The sequence below is a fragment of the Paralichthys olivaceus genome, chromosome 18, assembly GCF_024713975.1.
Source record: "Paralichthys olivaceus isolate ysfri-2021 chromosome 18, ASM2471397v2, whole genome shotgun sequence".
Lineage (NCBI taxonomy): Eukaryota > Metazoa > Chordata > Actinopteri > Pleuronectiformes > Paralichthyidae > Paralichthys > Paralichthys olivaceus.
Genome location: NC_091110.1, coordinates 5134075 through 5157628, shown reverse-complemented (window position 1 = coordinate 5157628; position 23554 = coordinate 5134075). Strand labels below are relative to the sequence as shown.

Genomic DNA, 23554 nt, shown 5'->3' with positions numbered 1-23554 from the left:
GAAGGACGTCATGAACTGAATGGAATTTGGAATTTGGTGGTCAAAGGTCAAGGTCACAACACCTCACAAAATACATTTTGGGTCTTGTGACATCTCAGGAACACCTTGAGAGAATTTCTTTCAAATTAGAAAGTTGGACACAAAGATGAACTTGTTTTTTGGTGGCCAAAGGTCAAAGGTCAAGGTTTTAGCGACCTCATGCTCTAGTGAACCTCATATGTCATCAACACCCATTATTTTTTCCTTCAGGCAACTGATGTTCAATTGTATCCTTTGAATATTTTGAAAACATACTTTTTGACAGGAAGCTTTAACTTTTGTGCTCATCTTCTATCTTTTATTAATAAAGCAAATAAATCAGATTATGCACATAAGAGAACTGCAATATCACAGATAGTACTCTTCCCATTATTCACATATATTACATTAACATTAATTACATTAACACATCCATGTCTGGTCTCTTAATCCACTCCAAGACAGAAACTCCAGAAAATGTCTGTACAATTATGTCACACTTGAACAACGCAGCAGGAGATTCAGGTGAGGGGGTGGTGCAGCAGACAGAGACAGGACGTAACATGTGAATTCTGCTTCAGACGTCATATGTATTTTTCTTAACAACACGTTGACACCTGCATTTATCACCAAAAACTCTCTTGACATCTTCATCCGTGTCTTATAATACTATTTAACAACATTATCTATGATTTATTTTGCTCTATATTGTATGTTAAGCACTTTGAGCTGCATTTCTTGTATGAAATACAATGTTATACAAATAAGGTTTATTATTATTATTATTGTTAAATGCGTGCAGCACCGTGTTTTCATACTGAGATATTTGTATTCTTTCTTTAGTTTTTTTCACTTTTGTGTGCGTATTAGAAGCATCATCAACACGCCCACTCGCTTGCAGTGAATCCTCCGGAGGATCTCCTGCTGTTTTCTCACATGGGCTCATCTGGACATGATCCAACGTTTTTAGGAGGCGGCTGGCAGGAGAAACTCTGGAGACAGCCCGGAGCCTCTCACCCAGACGTTATTACTCTCACATTCACCCCCCTCCAGAGAATGTACGGAGATTATCCGGGATTCAGTTCACGTCTAGTCTGAAAGCAGCTTTACTATTTGATCTCTTTCTTTGAGAATGCAGGGATCCTAACTAACCGCTGGGGGCCGCTGTTTTACGTTTGCTCAAATCTAAACCAACAGTGAGAGGCCTTCAGGCGCACCATGCTGCCTTCAAGCGCCGTCGGAAATATGAAACAATTAACACCCTGCGTTCTTACAACCGGCAACTTCTCTGATAAAAAATTGTTTTAAATTCCAGATTTTAAAAACGAAACGCGTGTTGATGTCGCGGCATGTTAAAGAATACACCAGCTGGTTTATTAGTGAGCGTATTTTAAATGTTGGAGCACTAGGACCCCTCGGCCGTGTGTCAGCTGACGGAGCTGCCTCTTATATGCCGTCTGTGACCCGCAGCTTTTTCCAGCTTGTTGGAAGCGGATGTGGGTGAACAGGCCCCCGTCTGAGGAGCCAGACAGACGCACTCCTCCCCCCCCCCCACACACACACAGAGTCAGCCTCACTCGGTGCGATCAGGTAAACTCACATCTCACGAATCTACGTGTTTTGATCTGAACGAGGCGTTTAATGACAAATCCAGAGTGTTAGCTAACGAGGCTCCTTCATCCGCAGCAGCAGCAGCAGCAGCAGCAAGATGGAGTGCGAGTGGAAGCCAGACGAGCAGGGACTCCAACAGATTTTACAGCTGCTCAAAGAGTCCCAGTCTCCGGACACGTCCACGCAGAGGTCCGTCCAGCAAGTATCCTTCTCCCGAGGCCGCACTCGGAGGACAGCGCGTTGTTTGCCTCGCTCGTCTGCGCTGCCAGACTCAACAGGCTAACGGTAGCCAGGGCTAGCCGGGTGGTTACCGTTAGAAGCTGGTACGCAGGTGCTCCGGTTCCGGCTGCTGCTTTGTGTTGTGTCCGGTCGGCTCAGCAGGGCCGTGCCGTGCCTTTGTGACGTTAGACTGGTGTGTTTGCATCCGCTTAATTCAAGTTACCCTCTCTACCTCCAGCGGTTGGTCGCATCCCTGCCCGCCCTCACCTCTCCTTGTCCTCTGGCAGTAAACAGTACTGGTGAATTCATGCGACACCATTGTTTATCCTCCACGAGCTCATGTTCAGGTGGGAGTGCTGCGTCCAGCTCTCAGTCTGCAGCGATGCATGGAGTCTGACATGCGACGGAAGCGATCAGACCGTTGTTAGCATGTTATACATGTTGTCATAATGACGTAATGACATTGAGGAGCAGAACAGTAATCCTCATGTATCCAATTAGTGGCTGCACTGTTTGATTTATTTGAAAGGGACCTTTGTCCTGTAGAAAAAAACATAAATGTCAACATTTGATGCATTTGAGCAGATTCTATCTTAAAGCTGGTTCACGTCTGCAGAGCTTTGGCAGATCAGAGTTGAAAGACAAGAAAACAACAGAAGACTGTACAAAGATGAGCATGCAACACACAACAGTTGGTAAAATAACACTTATGCAAATACTATGATACATCAGTGTGGATTTAGTAGTAAATATCATTATACAAAATGTAAGAAGTGCAAACAAAGGCTTTAGTCTATGTGTCAAGAGGTGATTGGACAAGGTCATACAGGAGCAGAATGCTTTATGTATGCGTCACTACATTATTATCAATTGAAGTCGCCTCCAGCGATGGGCAAAACGAAACAAACAGAAGGAAAATCATTTATACCTGCAACCCTCAACAAATTATTGACTCATTCGTGCATCAGCATCTGAAATTCATTTAAACTTCTCGTGAGAGGGCAATACAAACCAGACAAGAATTCTGTGCAGGTGTTTCTTATCTTTTTGCAGAATATACAGATTGCAATTGAAATGTAAATTATATATCGTCTCTGTGTGGCTGATTAAGCCAACTTGGTAAGCACACACCATCGCCGTTTGCTCCATCTAACATTACAGAAGGCTTTTCAGATTTCTACCACATTAAATTCAATTCAAAATTCTTTGACATGCGATCGCATCGGTGGCCACCCCTGTAATGGATTAATTGGCAAGCTCTAGACCTTGAAATGAAATTCAATAAAACAGTGGCGCTGGCCAATGCAGGAATAAATGCTGGTTGCAAGATATGAAGTGTTATGGCTGTGTAGCAATATTTCATGTTGTGCACTGTTGATGTAAATGTTCTGTAGTGTTACACAGAAGTCTCCGCACACTTTTGGATGAAAGACAATTATTCCCATGCTGCTCCATGCTGCTGGTCCTTATGTTTTATGTCATCCGGCTGCATGCTGATCCTAAATCATTTTCTTATGGAACACTTCATATGCATGAGTCATTAACTCATAGTCAAAAGGCTGATGTTGCCCTAAGTATGCCATCAGGCTGGGTAGATACAGCATTCAGTTATAAATTCAGACACATTTATGACCCTCTATCAACATACGCCGACTTCCCACTCACACACGCTATTACACTGTTACGTGTAATGTGCACCAACACTCGACAACGTTAACACCTGCTCTTTCTAGATCTCTAAAGCTGAAACAAATCCGTTTTTGCCATAATTACCATGTTATGGATTGTGGTAATGTGCTCACAGCCTTTTAACACGCTGCACGTACAGTTGGCACCTTGTCTTCCTCAACCACCTTCCTTAGAGACTGGAGCAGCTCAACCAGTATCCAGACTTCAACAACTATTTAATATTTGTTTTGACAAAGTTAAAATCAGAAGGTAAGCAATCTGTCTTGTCTTTTTCAGTGACTTCTATTCTTGTATCTTCACCATGTTCCGAGACGATCAGACGCTACCGGACAGTGTGGACCACAGACATGTCATTTTTTATGTAACTGCCCAGTGACAGGTCTGTGGAGCCATGACTCTGCTTCCCCGGTGGCATCTTTGCTAAGGATGATGTGGCACTAAGAATATGGGTCACTCTAATTTTAAACCTAATTCCTGGCACCATACAACTCTTGGCTTGACTGTCTGCACAGTAGATGACCCACATGTTAAGTGGTGTTAAGTCATTTCTCATAGTTCAGATGAAACGTCGCATATTCAGGAACAAAAACATGTCCAAAAATGAAGCCATCAATTTAAAATTCAATTTATATTGGCAGCAGTTCATACAAATAGCCCTTGCAGCTATCCATCATTTGTTAACAAGTCCCTTTGTTTTACTTTCAAGGATTATTTTATCACTTTGCTGAAAAGCTTCTAGATTCTGTTCTGATGCTCGTGTGAATCTTACTGGGTTGAATGAAAAGAAATTTCAAGGCAGTCAAATCCTGTTATCAATTCAATCATTGAGTCAACGACCTTCACACACGCAAACACTGAAGGTGTGACTCCACCAGTGTGTTTACTTTACAGTTTATTCTTTTGTCTTCTCTCCACCCTAAAAAGATGAGCCAACGCGGTCCCTGAGTGGGCTGATACTGAAGAACAATGTGAAAGCTCACTATCAGAACTTCCCTAATGGTGTGTCTGATTTCATCAAGAGCGAGTGCCTCCAAAACATTGGAGATGCTTCTCCCCTTATCCGGGCCACTGTGGGTAAGTTCAATCCACTGGAGGCCGTGATCGCTAACCCTAACCCTAACCCCATAAGATTGCAAGCTGCTAAAGAAAATGATCCACCAGATACTGCAGACATAACATACTGTCACAATAAAAATACAGTAAATATTTATAATGAATGACTCTGGATTTGTTTGAGACTGCATGACACAACAACCGGTCTATTCTTTGTACTTGTGTCCCACCAGTGTAGCTAACAGTAAACCCTTCCTCGTCACAGGTATCCTAATCACCACGATTGCCTCCAAAGGAGAGCTACAAAACTGGCCGGAACTTCTGCCCAAGCTCTGCCTGCTGCTGGATTCGGAGGACTACAACACATGTGAGGTGAGGACAAACAGTGCTGTAGTAGATGGTTTGTGATGTTGTTCATTGTTCTATATGTGGATTTTGTTGTCCATGGCGTCTGGTCTCTGGCTTCGTCATTTTAAACAAACAAGGGAAATGTTTCCTCAGACAGACATTAATTCTTGACTTGCAATAGAAAACCTTAAAGCGTCCTTCTTAGTTTATGATCTAATCATGTTTCTAATATTACAATGGCCCCATGAAAAGCAAAACTGGCAAGTATTAGACCAAAAGTGGGACTGGCTGACTGTAATTTTTTATATTGCCCTGCACTGTTGGTATTCAGGTCTCTGCAACATTACAGTAGTTCTAAATTCCTAATCTTGGGTTATTGTGCACAGTGCAGTACATTGGAAAAAAATGTGCATCAGCCCTTTTCTATGCCTGTGTGTGTGTGTGTGTGTGTGTGTGTGTGTGTGTGTGTGTGTGTGCGTGTGCGTGCGTGCGTGCGTGTGAGAGAGAGGTAGAGATTAAATGTATGCACCTTTGTGAACATATGTTGCAGCTCACTTGTGCTGTTCAGGCACACAGTGCAGCATGTTTGTTTATTTATTTACTGTGGAAAGGAAAGAGCGCTGGTTCAGCTATAAAACAGCATCTGGATAGTATCCTGCTGGCCAGATGAGCTGAAGGCAGTCTCACAGCTGGAGCACCAGCCTCAACGACAGATTATTTTGACCAGAAAACCATATGACCCCATTTTCTGATCTGAAACACTGAATAGCTTTTCAAAAATCTGCATATTAGCAAAAAACAAGATGGTGCTGTCTTTATACTGCAAATATGTTTTTTCATTAAACAATAATTTTCCTGTATTATATCTACACTGACCATATTTGATTTACAGTGTAATATCATTTATTCTTCAGTATATTCAGTTTAAGTGCTATATGTCGTTGATCAATTTATGATGATATCTACTCTTGTACAGTTACTGCATTGTAATGGTAGATAAATACACCACTGGAGGACATCGGATCAGTTGATCAGTGTAATGGGGCCCTAACCATACTTAGAATCTCATAAACTCCCTGCTTGTTAATATGCTGTCAGCTGCATGTGCCTGTGACATCAGCCATGTTAGAGAAGACGTATGCTTTTCCCCCGCAGAACATGCACAAATTAAGTAGCATGTTAAACTGTCGTGCTAAATTCAGCCGCGTCGAAGGGCATTTGAAATGTACCCTTGCAGGATTACCCATCACTGCTCGGAGCAGGAATGTGCACATGATTGTCTGAAATTTAAAGAAGTGGTGTGATAGGAAAAAAAATGTCTCTCCTTCTTGCACCACAACACGCTGCTCTTATGAAGCTCATTCAGAAGCTGAGATTTAGGTCAGCTATTTACTGCAGAGGATCCTTAAGAGTGTGTGTGTGTGTGTGTGTGTGTGTGTGTGTGTGTGTGTGTGTGTGTGTGTGTGTGTGTGTGTGTGTGTGTGTGTGTGTGTGTGTGTGTGTGTGTGTGTGTGTGTGTGTGTGTGTGTGTGTGTGTGTGTGCGTACCAAGTTTATGTTCACTGTCTTTGAGAGAGTCTAGTCTTGTTTAAGTGGATGTGGCAATATAATAGTAAGACTCCTCTGGATATATAATCGATGTAAATATTACATGCTGTGATATTATGATCAGAATTATATAATTTTTTTCACAAAAAGTTTCATAATGTTGTTGGTGCTGTGTTATTCTTTTTTTCACCCAATTTTGATTGAAACTGGAAATGTTTACTTGTACTGAATTTTAAAGACAGTTTAGTCCTGCTCCTCTTTTCCATTATAACCTGCATGCTAATCCAGCACGGTCACAGATAATAACAAATGTTTCAGTGGCGAAACCTTAGTTTACCGTTCAGTTTTCAATCTGTGCAAGCTGGGGGGGGCTCACACAATGGTGTTAAGTAAAATGCATTTCCACTTTATGTGATCACTAGATGTCTTTTGTTGTGGACAATGACCTTCTCTGTACGGCTTTGCAAAGTTAGCGGTTGACAGAAGTCAGAATTCCCTCTTGTTTATAAACCACGATGAACTCTGGTAACTCCACAGCAGCTCTCGTTCATGTTTATCCGAAACAGCAAATACCCGTGTCGCTCCAAATTTATTTTTGAAGGTGTTCACTGTTGCCATAGAGACCCCTTGATAACCCACACCATTGCTGCCATCACCAAGACTTTGATATCTATTTTGGGAATATTTTTACTGGCTGCTGGAGCATTCTGGTATCTAAGCCATGGGAAGTGTGTTAACAGTTTAAATACCCACCATCATGAATTTGTCATAGATCTATGCAAGATCATCCTAATCACTAATCGAGTTATACTCATTGTGAGTTTATATAGTAATTATGGTGTGTAGCTCTTAACCTATTCTAAGATTGAAGTATTTTATTTGCTTACACGGTTTCTGCACGGTCTTAAGTCTAAAATGTGTTAAAATATTATGTACTAGGTCGCAAATACATTAAGTTAATTATCAGCAGCTAGGCTATTAACTGCAAATATGATCACATCACATCTGTTTGATAGTTTTTACATTGGCTCCCAGTTTGTTTCTGGATTGATTTTTAAGATTTGATTGATAATTAAGACTCTTCATGGTCTGACCCCAGACTGTCATATCTTTTAATTCCCTATTTACATCTGTGCAGCTTTTGATCTTTGGGGAAAGGTCTGCTGTCACTTTCTGAATCTAGGCTGAAAACCGGGTGGGATCAGAGGGTTCACCATCAGGGTCCATGCCTGAGGAAAGAAGGCTGTCTGAGACGGTGTCATCTTTTAAATCTCAGCTAAAAACATACTTTTTTTGGGAAGACAAACTATACTATAATACTAAAACAGGCTATTTTGGTGTTTTAGCTATATTATTGTTATTACCACCATGTGTTATCTTCTCTTCAATATTAAGTATTATCACACCACAAACCAGAGCAACGTGGAACTGATAACTTTGTCTACAAACAACCTCCTTATCTTTAATAACGGGGAAGTATACAAACTTCTGGGAAACCTTCCTGGCTGTACTAAACGTTGTCTTGAATTTCACTATGTTCATAAATAGATCTTAGATTTCAATAGTTTCAATTGACTTATTTTTAATGATTGTCATTACATACTATAAATTCCTTTCAAATCAACACCAGTTCTCCGATAACGTCGTGGGGTTGAAGGAGTGCCCTGTCCCACCATGCCTCCTCTCTGCGTGCTCTATAAAAAGACACGAGCAGGTGTGTTGGATGCCAAGTGCAGTGTTGGAGGATGGCTTAATATAGGTTTTGCCTGAGAGCACTTTTACTGTTTTGATTAATGGCAGTTTGAAAGTGGTTGTAATGGTGTTGTGAGGGTCAAGTTTGATGCAGCTCCAAAAGGATAAATGCTCGCCTCTGCGCTCATGTGAACTGCACCATAATTCAGGTTTTTCCAGAGGAGGGGTCTGAAAGGAGATGTGTAGTTGACATACCTCTCTCTGCCCCGGCTGCCGGCTCGCTGTCATCTGTATGACTTACATTCTCGAGTTTAATGACCTTCCGTAGCCGGACTTGAAGGGAGGATTACACTTCAGCGTCACTGGAATGCCTGAAGGCCACTCCCATTTCGTTGCCCTTCTCTGACACATGCTCGCTCAAACACGTACGGTATATAATGTTGTGACATCAGCGGGAGCGGCCCGGTGTCATGCTCCTCATGTTGTCATGTAAAGATATTCACTTTAAAATGATTTCAAACAGAAAAAGCTGCAAATCTTCTCACTATTTTGTTTTGTCAGTATTTGCTTTAAAAATTCTAATCCTCTGTCAGATGAATGATAGATTTTAAAGGATGTAATTTAAAAACATTAAACCTTTTTCCACAATCATGCAGTTGGACTTATCTGGAATTATTAGTGTTTTAGTCTGTTAAATCTTGTGACATTTAGCTTTTTTACATTTAAATCATATTTAGTTTCCCTATTTGGGAAAAATGGTTTATTCCTTTGACTCCCACTCGCCTTCTGTGACCTTGACACAGTCTCCGCCTTAAACATCCTCATCTTGCTCCATCCTGCGACGCACCCCCATGTTTTTTTCTTTCTCTTTGAGACATTTCTGTGTCTGTCATCTGAACGGAATGCAGACGTGAGAACGGTTGCCATGGGAACACATTTCAGACAGCGACGGAGTCGGGGCTTTGCTGTTTCTTATATCTGATCCTCAGACTGCGTTTTTGTGAGAGACGCTAGAGTCTGCAGCATATCGTGAGCATGCATACTAACCATCCATCAAGCAGCTAATATTAAGAAAGAGTGTGTGTATATTTAGATCTGACTGCTTGCCAACTGTTTGTGTTCAGTCGGCTCATCCCTTCCTGCTCCAATAACCTTCAGACTGTAGAAATATGACCTACAGTACATAGGATTATAATACATGTGCTGACTAGGGAGCAAATACGCAAAATATACATATACATATATCATAAAACATGTTTAGAACCCATTGTAAAACACAGAAGGACGACAGCACAATATGAAAAAGGAACTGAAAAATAAACCCATTTAACCACCTTAGTCTTTCTTCCTTTAGGAATCACCAACAGAACTATTATAAGCTATAGCATCTCAGTAGCTGTGGTGTAACTGCTTGGTAGTTGTGAGAAGTCTGTCTTTACAGAGGATTTCATTTCATCCCTTTGTTCTATTGTTATTCTAAGTGTTCTTCTTTGTCATCATCCCTCAGGGAGCGTTTGGAGCCCTGCAGAAGATCTGTGAAGACTCTGCTGAGATCCTGGACAGTGACATGCTGGATCGTCCTCTCAACGTCATGATCCCCAAGTTCCTACAGTTTTTTAAGCACAACAGTCCGAAGATCAGGTATAAACAAAAAATTCTAATGCTTTCCATCTACCTACTAATTCTGTCTAGTGTCTGTATGTGGAATGCATATCTTGCGAACCATTCAGCTAATCAGCACATATGCACTGTAAATTGCCCGAGGAAGTGCAGCGCAGAGTGTGGTGCAATTCGGATGTTCAGTGTTAATAAAAATTAGATGGGCAACCCAGAAATCAGTGGGGGGGTGCAGTGTGCCTATAGTCAGTGGACAGCGTTGAGCATGTCTTCTTCTATTTCCACTGATAAACTACAGCAGAAGTCTTCAACTGGGTCAAAACTCTGCACACAACGTCCAGCACACAAAGAATAAACAGTGACAGTATAGTGCAGAACTGTTTGAGGAGGAAGCACCAATCACCAGGAATAATTCTGAAGTAGCTCCGCAGCATTAACACGAGACAATCAAACAGCCCATTCCAAACAGGCACGTTTAGCACAGCTACTGTGATAGTTTTGTTTAAATGTCATTTTTACTGTCAGTCATCACCATCCAATGGAGGTTAATTAATTTTCATTGAGTATGTAAACATATTACTTTCGCTATAGTGATATATTATATTCATGATGCATGATTATCAGTCCATTGTTCTGCTACAAGAGTACTACTACAAGATGCTCTTGAACAGATCTGCTAGTGAGTATATTTTATGCAGCAGATTAATTTAATCACACATGTACAGTTTATACACAAACTAGATTAAAGGTCTTTGTAAATGTACAGTTGAGTTTCTGTTCGCTGTGGAAAAGACCTCCTCATATTTGAAGCTTGAATTAGTGTCACTGGAGCAAAGAAGAAGACAGAGGCTGCATTCATAGCGTGCAACATGTGAGGTAAAATTGTTGGTGTGCTCTAAAGTGGTGGTTATTGTATTACAGGTCTCATGCCATCGCCTGCGTCAATCAGTTCATCATCAGCAGGACCCAGGCTCTCATGCTACACATCGACTCTTTCATCGAGGCAAGTCTGACTGTTATTTATCTGTTGCTATATTTACACAATGCAGACAAACTGCTTCTCATCCTGTTTTGGTAATTAACAGCTCATACTCAGACAATTTGTCTGCAGTTTACCTCTCAGCTAGTTGCGTCATACAGCCACTCGTGCCTGTTCCAAGCTGTATGCAAATTATTAATCTCCGTTAGAGATTTGAAAGACAAAACATATCTTTAAAACAGTGAAATGTATTTTTTTTTGTCAGGGTTAAAAGCAGGCACTGTTAGATACTATGTTGTTATTATAGGAACTTTTGGTTGAAATCTTGGTGCTTTTAGTGGCAACATGTAAACATGTATCCTAACATGTAAACTATTCTTAAAACTATCCTGATCCTCTGAGATCAGCTGCTGAGATATTATAACAATGACAAATGGACACAGTATATCTACACTATATCAAACTACTAGTAAGCATTATAAGTGCAAAATACAAAACACTTGATAAGAACTTAGCATAAGATAAATATCTGCATGTGGATATAAAGGGATATCTTACCATATAGACTTTTACACTGTTCCATTTGTTCCAGAACACAGTTTGTTACTCACATGTAATACAAATGACAGCTTCACTGTTGTTGATGTTATTATTGTTATTATTTGTTGTTGTGGTAGCTGTTGTTTCACACACTTCACTTTTTGACCCTTTTATTGTCATATAGAACCTGTTTGCACTGGCAACAGATGAGGAACCAGAAGTGAGGAAGAACGTGTGCAGAGCTCTGGTCATGCTGCTTGAGGTCCGCCTGGACCGTCTCCTGCCTCACATGCATAACATAATCGAGGTGAGTGAGACTGGGACTGAATGAGAGTTCAACATTGGTATTTTAAGGATGATTTTCTGTATTTATTGAAAATATTTAGATATTTTTACTACTATCATAACTTCTCATTAAAGACCAAATGATAACCAATAATAATGAACTGATACTACTAACATACAGTTAGTAGTATCAAGCCAAACGTATGTAATCCTGAATTAATTTTCTCTTAATTTAATCTCAGTACATGCTACTGAGGACTCAGGACCAAGATGAAAATGTTGCCCTGGAGGCCTGTGAGTTCTGGCTTACTCTGGCGGAGCAGCCAGTGTGTAAGGAAGTGCTGTGTGGACACCTTTCCCAGTAAGATTACACACACACACACACACACACACACACACACACACACACCTACTGATAATACACACAGTGACACTCTAATACTAATATCGAAAGCTGTTGATTCATAGTAGCCTTGGCAGTTTCTATCTGAAGACCTTGTCAGGACGGCTGATTAAGAACCTTGGCTGTTGACCTCAGCTGTAACATCTGTCACCACACTGCTACATTAAACTGTACCACAGCACAAATCAGATGTGAGTGATTACGTATGGCCTCCAACCTATCCTTGCCCTTTGTTCTCATAATGTTTCCTTCTGGTGTCCACTCCAGGCTCACTCCGGTGCTTGTCAACGGGATGAAGTACTCTGAGATTGACATCATCCTGCTCAAGGTCAGTTTATATAGCCTGGTATTTGTACCTGTATAGGAAACATGATGAATTGGCCCATCACTCAGGATGACACATATTCAATTAAGTTGTTTGTGTGACTGTTTTTTGTACAAATACAAAGGTTTTATATATTTCACTGCAAACATTTTTAGAATGATAAAATACAAACCTGATGGCTGTGAACAATCAGACTGAACTTCTTTGGTGGTCATGATTGTTTTTTGCACTTCCTCATCAGGGCGACATTGAGGAAGACGAAGCGATTCCCGACAACGAGCAGGACATCAGACCACGCTTCCACCGGTCACGCACAGTTGCCCAGCAGCATGAGGGTGACGGGATCGAGGAAGAGGACGATGACGATGACGAACTGGATGATGATGACACAATTTCTGACTGGAACCTGCGTGAGTGTCTGTGCACTGGGAACTGTCTGCATCTCTGTCAGCCTTTTGTTTCCTTACAGATTATAAACTGTCTCTTAAACGGTCTCCCTTCTTTTTCATGTATTGATAACTTGTTTTTTGTATGTCTGTACCCGTGTTGTCTGTATGATGTTTGTCCACTTCTGTGTTTTTGTGTATGTCTTTCTTCTTTTCTTCAAACATTAGGTAAGTGTTCAGCAGCAGCGTTGGACGTGTTGGCCAACGTGTTCAGGGATGATCTGTTGCTGCACATTCTTCCACTTCTCAAAGAGCTGCTCTTCCATCCAGAGTGGGTGGTGAAAGAGTCCGGCATCCTTGTGCTGGGTGCCATAGCTGAAGGTAAGTTGAGAAGAAAGAGAGGAAGGAAAGAGTTGGAGACAAATCACAGGGAGTGAAGTCCCCCTCAGAGTATGGAATCAGCCTGAGTTGACACTGTTTTCATCCCTGTCTCCAGGCTGTATGCAGGGCATGATCCCATACCTGCCTGAGCTCATCCCCCATCTTGTCCAGTGTTTGTCTGACAAGAAGGCCCTGGTCCGTTCAATCACCTGCTGGACACTGAGCCGCTACGCCCACTGGGTTGTCAGCCAGCCCCCAGATGACTACCTGAAGCCCCTGATGACAGAGCTGCTCAAACGTATTCTGGACAGCAACAAGCGTGTGCAGGAGGCTGCTTGCAGGTAAACCCATGTTCTAATGCCAAATATCATCCCTGTACTGCTTTGTGATTGTTGCACATTTGTCCTTTTGGGAGTCAGAAATACACACAGATTTGTATTAATATTATTACATATAATATATCATAATACTTACAGTGTTTTCTTCCTCTTCCACTTCTCTCCACTCTCCTGACCAGTGCCTTTGCCACACTGGAGGAGGAGGCCTGTACAGAGCTGGTGCCCTACCTGGCATTCATCCTGGACACGCTGGTGTTCGCTTTCAGCAAGTACCAGCACAAAAATCTGCTTATTCTTTATGACGCCATAGGAACTTTGGCAGACTCAGTGGGACATCATCTGAACAAACCCGTATGTAGAACAGAAAGATGGACTCTGTTTCACTTCACTTTTCTGTGTGATTGTAAAATTAGCACGTTAACACTTTTTATTCCCTCTTCCTCATTTTACTTTTGTAGTAGTGGAAAGTGCACTTTCAATTGTTAAGTGAAGTCATACCCAGCAGAGAAACAATTGACCCCCTCCCCATGCTTTCTATATCTATTTGTTTGAATGTATGGGTGAATACCTTAATGCCTGTAATTATCATCCTCACTTCTTATTGTCACACAGTGTATATGTGAAGACTATTTTAATCTGTCATTTATTAGGAGTACATCCAGATGTTGATGCCTCCACTGATCCAGAAATGGAACCAGCTGAAAGATGAAGACAAAGATCTCTTCCCTTTATTAGAAGTGAGTTTCTAATGTGCACATACTGCCTGTGTCATTGGTGTTAGTCCTGTGATGTTAACAGCTAATGGTTTAATCATTTCCTCAGTGTCTGTCGTCAGTAGCCACGGCCCTGCAGAGTGGCTTCCTGCCCTACTGTGAGCCTGTGTACCAGCGCTGTGTAAACCTGGTCCAAAAAACCCTCGCTCAAGCCATGGTGAGAGCACAGGTCCCTTAAATGTGTAGATACACACACATGCATACACTCAGAAGGATGTCGGCACAATTTGGTCCGGACTTTCACACATGAACAATGCGAGAGATTCTCCTCTCAGACACTTTCACAACAACACAGAAATCCCTGCAGTGTTCAAGTGAGGGATGGTGCAGCAGACAGAGGCAGGAGGAGATGACTCCTTTTAATTACAGCACACTGACACCAGCTTCAGCTCTTATTACCAAAAGCTCTCATGACATCTTCTCGTGACTGGCAGCTTGAAACTCTGAAATCCGGAGCCTCTCACTTGGACATTACAGCCCCTCCGGATAATGTCAGGAGATTATCTGGAGTTCAGTGCATGTCCTAAATCAGCTTTAGTCGTTATCTGTACAAATCACTTTCAGTTCATTCATCAGGTGGACATAAACATGAATACAAATGAATTCTGATGTTACTCTGTCTGCTGGAGATGTGAGTAGGTAATTATTTATTTTCACTATGAGGATATCAATATTTATAAGGTCAGAATAGGTCATCATCATCCATAACTCCAGACCTTGACTTCACAATAATTATAAAAAGATTTAACTTGAACCCTCACCCTCTTTTCTATGTTGTAGCTTCACCAGTCACAGCCTGACCAGTATGAGGCCCCTGACAAAGATTTCATGATTGTGGCTTTGGATCTTCTCAGTGGACTTGCTGAGGGTTTGGGAGGCACCATTGAGGAGCTAGTTGCTCGCAGCAACATCCTCACTCTCATGTATCAGTGCATGCAGGTGAGGAGCTGTCACAGTGCGTTAACATGTCACTCACCTGATGGACTGATACAGTCACCTCGATTGTTAAACCTTTTGTTGTCCACTCCATCTGTTCAGGACAAAATGCCCGAAGTGCGTCAGAGTTCGTTTGCTCTGCTGGGGGATCTGACCAAGGCTTGTTTCCAGCACGTCAAACCCTGCATCGGTACGTTCTGTGCAGCTGATTCTGAAACAGTGTTTGGCAATACGTTTTTTAGTTTGTCACTAAGTTTACTTGCTCTCCTTCTTCCAGCTGATTTTATGCCCATACTGGGCACTAATTTAAACCCAGAGTTAATATCAGTGTGCAACAATGCGACATGGGCGATCGGAGAGATATCTATACAAATGGGTAAGTGCCTTAAGTTTACCACACATTCATAATATATTATTTTGTCCTATACATTGTGTTATGCACATACAATCATCAGAGTGCGTGGTCGACAGATTTCTGTCCGTCATTGCTTATCCGTTCTCCACTCACAGGGCCTGAAATGCAGCCATACATTGCCATGGTGCTGCACCAGCTGGTGGAGATCATTAACAGGCCCAATACCCCAAAGACTCTGCTGGAAAACACAGGTACCACTCGGTGGCGGTGCTGAGCTAGCCAGCCAGCTCACCACATGCACAGGGAGGTGCTCACACACTCAGATCCATTCAGCCAGGATTCACCACACTCACTACTGTGCCTGTCTTGCCCTTCCCAAGCCCTGAGCCTTACAGGTTTTGCTGGTTTCACCAAAGTACAGAATGTAAAATATTTAATCTGCTGATTTGCAACCTGGCAGTGCTGTCCCTGCAAACAGGGATCTAAGTTAATGAAACCCTGGGCAAGCCCTGGTGTGAAATTCTGGACAATCTTGAATCGAGCGAGCCGTGTAAGTGCCCGGTCTTGGGATGAACTAATGTGGCTGACTGTGCACCATCGAGTGAGGTAGAATATCGTAACAACAGAAGGTAAAGCACAGGCAGTGTGTGAGATACATAGATAAGTGAGTTCCCAGCCTTACACAGTTAACTGTTAGCACAAGACTTCAGACAATATTTACCCAACACTTTAACAGTAACTACTCGTGAATGATCGCGAGAACACTTGAACTGGCTAAATGTAGGGCACCTAGCCTAGAGCATTCTTCTAAAAAGGGTTACACTCCTCTCTTGTTTTTACTAATTGGAAATTATAATGTGATGAGTCAGAGATCGTTGAGAAAAAGATTCAAGGGTGAAGTGTAACCTGCCAAAATAAAAGAACTAGGGACTCTGTAGATGTGTTCCTGTTTGTTTGCTGTCAGTTTATTTGTTGCTTTTATTTACTGTTCTTTAAATGTTGATGCATATCTGCCAATAGATGTTAAGTGTTGTTAAGAATGGCCAATGTTTGATGCAGGATACATGATAACGCTGATAGCACTGTCACGCAAGTCTAGTTTTATAAGAACTTATCTGACCCAGTGAATGTTTTCACATAGGGGTGGGCGGTATACCGGCGACATTGTCATCACCAGTGTGATAGGGCACCATGACATGGATTGTGTAATATCGTCTTCACTGTGATAAATCAACACCCTAATTATATTAGAAAGTAAAACACAATCACTATTTCAGCTGTATAGTAGCGTCTAAGCTTTGAGAGATTAGTGGAGTGTCGGATCTAGAGGGAGACACAGAGGTAGCCCCGGGTGAGGAAACTCTGTTGACTCAGTTTCCAGTCACAGGGTTTCAGTACATTTTTACTGTGGATGCTTCAGGACTAAGGCAGGCGTGCCCGGTTGCCTTATGCTGTGCCGGAGTGTCTCGATTGAAGTTCCTCCCTCCACACTCCCACTCACATTGGAAAACAAAAAGTATGCAGCATGCAGTTAACCTGCCACACTGATCTGACACCATTCCGATACAGATACAGTGATATTAATGTTAGGTCATATCGCCCATCCCTACTTTGGACTATTGTTGCTTGTTTTCAATGTAGATGATTGAAAACATGACAGTGAAGCCAAATGATACAAATGAATGAACAAAATCTTGTGTTTTGGCCATGTTTAAATCTAACGTTTGTTTCTTTAGAGATCTGTGACAACCAGTTTTATGAGTGAAATCTGGTTTAAAAAGCCACGTAAGACCACAGGTAGGAGTGGGTGTGGCGATAAATTGACAGCACTTGTCATTTTGACTGTGATCAGCTGATCCTGCACTGAACTGTACTCTAATGAGCATACCATCTGCTTTCTGCATGTGTCATTGGACTGTTCATAAATGCCTGTTTGTTAATGAGAATGTTGCATAGTTTTGTGTCTCTTAAACTTAGGTCCTCCCTCCTCTCTGCCTCATAAGAACCTGCTGTGCTGGATACTAGTCTCCCTCCATGTAGTTGGCTTGGAGTAATCTGTCATTTCTTTTCAAATGAACAAGAAAAAAAACAACATTTCTGTTTCTTATGGAAAATTAACATTTGTGAGTTTAAGGGAGAAATTTCTCATGTGAACTGCTGTTGTTTCTGCCAGTCACATACACATGCTACACCTTAGCGAGCCTGTGTCGTAATTGTCAGACCTACATTTTAAATCAAGCTAATTGATTTGGAATCAGTTTCCTCCTAGATTACACAATCTGTTTGAGCCATATGATTTCTGAAAGCAGATGACATTGTTTGCCTTTTTCTATGAATGTCCTGTCAAAGCTGTCAATGTGTTCTCCCTTAAACGTGTTGTATGTTTTTTTTAGAGTGTCATATTTTACATTCCTCCCCGTGACTGACGGGCAGTAATAATCGACACCAGTGAAATCTTCTGTTTATTCTCATACACAGATTCTGTTGATTTATGTCTCTGAGTTGTTTGTTTTTTCTTTATTTTTCTCCTCCCCCTCCTCATTGCTCATGTCTTGGTTGGCGTTTGGTGGTGTGTAACCGTGATTGCGTTACCTTAGCAATAACAATTGGTCGTCTTGGTTACGTTTGTCCTCAAGAGGTGGCACCCATGCTACAGCAGTTTATAAGACCCTGGTGTGTATTATTCAATCTTTTATTTAATTCATCTTCTCTCTCCTTTCCTCCGATCTCCTCGCTGTCTCCTGTTGCTCTCCTCTTCTCCCCTGTTGCTCTCCTTCTCTCTTCACTTTCCTTCTCAAAAGAAGTCTTTTCTGTTGTTTTTTTTTTCTCTTTTTATTTGTTATCAGTTCGTAATCATTGCCAACCATGTGACTAACCCTGTCCTCTTTTAGGTCCTACATGTGATTTTGTTTTTGCCTCAGTAGCACCTTCATGTATTACACTTTGATTTGTTTAGTTTTAAGGTTTTTTTTGTCATCGTTAACTGTTGCTAACAACCTAAAAGATGCATGGGATCAGATTTGTCACATGCCTGCTGGTTCAACAACATGAGAAAGGATGCAAAAAAGCAAATCCTAAATCCCTTTCTCATTTAGTAGTCACCCAGCTGCATGTGCCTGTCCCATAGTGACCCCCAAAACCTTCTGTAGTCAGTCTATCAAAAAGTAATGTTATTTTCAAGGTGCTAAAGGTGCTGACCACACTGCTCAGACTAAAGTGAAGTTATAAGAGCTCAGAGTAGTTGTATTAAGATAAAGAAATAGTTTTACTTAATTTGTTTTGTGTGCATGCTTGACTTGTTATCCCAGGTCATTATAGACACTGTATTTTATAGATAAGGAAAGATAACACCTAAACATTAATCATCATTTTGTGAATTTGTCACAAATAAAAATGTTAGTGAGTTGATTTATATATAGGTATTAGCATTAGTCATTTGTAATGGTTGTTATACAAGTTTCTAAAATTGTTACTTGAGGGTTTTTGATCCGTCTCATGTTAAATTTGGCCGTCCCTCTTGTCAGGTGCACCTCTCTACGAAATATAAGAGACAATGAGGAGAAAGACTCTGCGTTCAGAGGAATTTGCACTATGATCAGTGTAAATCCGGGAGGTGTAGTGCAGGTGAGATCCAGCACTAAGATGGCAGCGTGGTCATTATGCTTTTTTTTTTTTTTTTTTTAATGTCTCTAGAAGTTAAAATGTTGCCTCACCTCTCTTCTCTGCAACAGGATTTTATATTCTTCTGTGACGCAGTGGCCTCCTGGGTAAATCCCAAAGAGGATCTCAGAGACATGTTCTACAAGGTAAATGCTTAAAATGACAATTTGCTGAATTGTACTGAGATCACTTTACGACTCAAGTGACATCTGAAAATGGACTCATCTTATTTTTTTAAATAACATCTCCCAAAGCTCATTTAGGATTCATATGGTTTTTATTCATTTGTTTTGTCATTCACTAAGTTGCTCTGTGTGCCCCCTAGTGGAGGACTGGCAGTGTGACATTCATAGTGATCCTGTCATGCACAAGATCTATTTTGAAAAGGTTGTAAATTAGCATGAAATAACTCCTGGTGTTCAATTTCAGATCCTTCATGGGTTCAAGAACCAGGTGGGTGAGGAAAACTGGAGGCGATTCTCAGATCAGTTCCCTGCGCCACTGAAGGAGCGGCTGGCGACCTTTTATGGGGTGTAACTGTTTCCAGAGCAGTGTGCCTCGTCGCTGGGGTCAGTTCAATTCCCTGTGATTTGGTTTTATATTGTTGAAAATAATGATTTCAGTATATTAATGATGCGTCTCTTTTCTCTGCACACAGGTCATTCACTTTGGGAGACAAACTAGGGAACCTCTTTTACCCAGGGAAAATGTTACCCTTTACTGGGGGGAAGGGTCTGCCTGCTGAGGGGAGGGAAGGGGTACGGACCCCTCCCTGACCTGGTGGACGGGGTGGGAGGGAGGTAGTAGCTGCAGTGCTCAGAGCCCTCTATGCACCGGCAACAGGGGGAAAGGGACAGGCAGAACAACCTTACCATGGGAGGAAAATTCATCTAATCACATCTTAATCAGTTTTCTTTTCTCTATTTCTTCTCCGAACACTTTGCTTTCTGTCAACCAAACTACTGAAAAGAAATGTGAGGAAATACGGAGAAAACAATTTGTTTTACAAGTTTTTGTGTCTTGAAATGTTGTGTGCAGGAAGTGAAAGAAGAGCAGTCACACATTTAAAATGATGTCAGCCAGGTAAATGGCTCATGGCAGTTTAATGAAACTGAAGATTATTCTCAGTAAACACAGTGAAGTTTCAGTAAGATATATTTTCTTTAGAAGGGTAGCTTAAAGCTAAGGAACATCAGCGCATAAGAATGCATCATAGTGGATCCATCTCTGGAGCCAGTGATTTTACAATGCTGCATATCACAAAGAATAAGTTATCATCTATATATTTGTCAGATAATTTCAGTGTTTCTATTGTTTAGCAGGGCAAACGCTGTTCATTGTCTCACTGGAGAGCACAAGATTTTGTTTTAAGGGCAGCTTTTCTGGGAATAGGTAGCATGCTTGTAACATTGTGAAAAGCTGTAGAATATTAGTGATGTGCGTTGCGTTCGACAGCCGTCATTGCCCTGTAATAAGGTTCTTCTTCGATCTTGCAATTTATTTACTTACAGTACTTTTTATTTCCTCTACGTGAGAATTACAGCAATCAGCTGTAAAGTAGCATGACCAGGTTTACAAGTAAAAAAAAAAAAAGAAGAAAATCCTGGCTGTCTTAAGGTGGAGTTAATCTCTCAGTCTGATCTTGTGGTGTGGATGTGACATGAACCTTCATCAGCAAGCATATCAGAGCTTTAGATGCTTACAATCCTTTCTATTGGCTGAGCCTCGCGAAGGAGAAGCACACAGGTTGACATCCTGAGCCGGTCGTCACCTTTTGTTTCTTGGACATGAACCACAACACTAATCCCGTCTTTAGTGACTTCTGGCAGAACCACGCAGCCCATCAACTCAATGTTGAATATGTTTTATTTTCTCAATGTACTGAAATTTCGTTCTTGGTTGTTTTGGCTTCTTGTGCTAAAAGCATGATCTCGAGGATGACTGTGTAATGTTTTGGGTGGTTGTGTTTCGTGGGGTACTTGGATGCTTTCATCTCTTGCATGTTGGTGGCCCCTCACACCCCAACATATAGTGGGGAGGGGATTATGGGGGGGGAGGGGAGCTTCAATTCAAGGTTTAAAAAGAACCTTTTAGGTGTTGCAACACTGGGACAGTTATAACGTCACGTAAATCTTGCTGGAGTGTTCTCCCTTAACTTTGACCCCCATAGCTGGATGTATAGTTTAAAAAAAAGCTGTGAAACTACAACGTTTTTGTCCCTGGTTGTTTTTGCGCTGTTATATTTAATTAAGTGTGTAAGTGTTTCAGTTACAGATAGGCTGAATGTATTCCATGATGGGTTGGAACGAGAGGAATTCTTTTTAATCGTTTTTTTCTTAATGCCCAGCCAGTAATTTTTCCTCTGCCGGCCAGAGTAATAGCTGCAGTATTTTAACCTTATGTGATGCACATAACATGCACTTAAAATTCAAATTAAAAGCGCTTGAAGTTAATAGCTTGAAGTTAATAGCTTGAAGTTGTAGCCAAACCCTTCGGAACATGATTCTAGTGTTAACACAGCTAATAAATAAACTATTGCTGCTAAAATGTATTTACCTAATGCAATACGTATTAAGTAATAAGTATCTTGATGCAATTGGGTTATTAGACTTTAAAAGTAGTTTAGTTTTTCCGATAAACTTATACCATGTGAAATATACAACTAGTCTCTTAGATTTAATGTTAATGGGGTGAGTGTGGGTTAAATTCAGGACATAATTCATCATGGAATACAGAGGCAAATACTTAAATGTGCCACATCATTTTGTGTTTTGATGTGATTTTTGTCTGTCACATTCCAGCTGTTTGGCATGCAAAACAATGGAGTAATCACAGCTTGATGGGGTGTGTGTGTGTGTGTTCACAGTCCGGTTGGTCCGTCATTGAAAGAGTGTAGAGTCTATAAAACACACGAAACAATCCCCCCCCAGCCCTGCTGTGTGCTGTATTTCTGACTTGACTGCTGCTATACATTGTAGTTGTGTGTCACTACTTGAATATGTGTTTTCTACGTGTTAACCTCAGGTCGTCTGTGTTCAGTGTTATTTGTTTTCATCGTTTCCCCCCAATGTGTACACGCCTTTATCCATTTCCTCTCAACGACTGAAGATAAGTAAAACTCTTGCCCCCTCGTATTAAAAGTGGGTAGCCGTGGGTGTGAATTGACATTAGTGTGATATGTGTGAAACACAGCTAGCTGTCAAATGTTACTGCGACTGCAACGCAGGAGGGAAGAATAATTTGGAAACTTGCACATACTTTATGTACCTTTTATCTAAAGTGATTGTTATCAGACTACGATAAATATTTAGTGTAATGTGTACACAATGCCTTGAGAGCAAATAGGTTTGGTTGATGTTTTGCAATAGATATACAGTATACTGTATCTAAAGAAACAGGCAATGCCTAGAAAGCAAAGAAATAGGTTGATAACTTATGAACATTATGTTGTGAACATGATGTTTGAAAATATAAGTTTGACTTTCTACAAAGCTTTATTGAAAATTTGTATTTTATAAAACACCCACCAATATTGAGGAATGTCTTGTCAAAGAACTCCTGTACTCTCATTTAGCCTTCGAACTTGATTAGACGATCTGCCTTCATCTTTTTTGCTAATAAAAGCAAAGACATCATTTTGATAGACATGGTTTGAGTTTTTTTAATAAGCTGCTGAATTTTAAAATTAATACTTTTGGGGCCACCAAATATTTTGGATCATGCAAAGAATCTATATTGTACTGTAGTAATTTTGTAATATTTGTAAGATGATATAGTGAGTGTGACTGGTTACCATTGCTTGAGTCTGTACATTGTTCCAATAAATTGTTTACATTATTATGCCTTGTATTTTCTCACATTTAGAGTACGTATTTCTCCTTTTGCAGCTGCACAAAATTCACCCTGATTCCATCGTGTTACCATATTAAAATGTTTGTCTTAAAAAGTATGTAGCAAGGCAAATAAGATAGACCCAGACATGTGATGCAATGTTCGTGGATCCTATGCAAAGACTGCAGCAGCACAGCATGCTACATTTAGTTTGACTACTCATCGGAATGTGTATTGTATCCTGCATTACGGGGAAGGGCAGGAATGGTAAAGCAGTAACACCCTAGTGTTTTTAATACAATCATGTCTGACTTGTTTTTAGCACTACTTTTGGAATCCGTATTGCCTTAAAGGGATAGTTCACCCAAAAATGAAAATTCACTCATTATCTACTCACCACTATGCCGATGGAGGGCTGGGTGAAGTGATTGAGTCCACAAAACACTTTGGGGGTTTCAGGGTTAAATAGCATTGCAAACAAAATCCAATACAATTGAAGTGAATGGTGACCACTTCTTTGAACGTAAACAAAAACATGAAATGCCTTCATACTTCTCCCGTGGTGTCA

The 23554-nt window shown here is 41.0% G+C and overlaps 1 protein-coding gene across 3 annotated transcripts; it reads left to right on the top strand.

The window, feature by feature from the left end:
• The first annotated feature begins 1476 nt into the window (after positions 1–1476).
• Positions 1477–22992, top strand: tnpo1 (transportin 1). 3 transcript variants are annotated; one of them, XM_020082050.2, is made up of 25 exons: positions 1477–1608; positions 1708–1831; positions 3711–3786; positions 4462–4611; positions 4856–4962; positions 9685–9818; positions 10716–10797; positions 11498–11620; positions 11841–11959; positions 12269–12329; positions 12568–12736; positions 12941–13093; positions 13209–13434; positions 13611–13782; positions 14082–14168; positions 14254–14361; positions 14985–15143; positions 15243–15330; positions 15418–15516; positions 15651–15746; positions 18093–18168; positions 19020–19119; positions 19227–19301; positions 19585–19724; positions 19814–22992. In XM_020082050.2, exons 2-24 carry the CDS (start codon positions 1727–1729, stop codon positions 19690–19692), a joined length of 2673 nt encoding a protein of 890 aa, XP_019937609.1. In that variant the 5' UTR covers positions 1477–1608; positions 1708–1726; the 3' UTR covers positions 19693–19724; positions 19814–22992. The 3 variants fall into 3 exon arrangements, 2 of the variants coding, with proteins under 2 accessions (XP_019937609.1, XP_019937608.2); XM_020082049.2 differs by having other exon boundaries at positions 1488–1608; positions 1705–1831; XR_011239226.1 differs by lacking the exon at positions 18093–18168 and having other exon boundaries at positions 1488–1608; positions 1705–1831.
• The last annotated feature ends 562 nt before the right edge of the window (positions 22993–23554 follow it).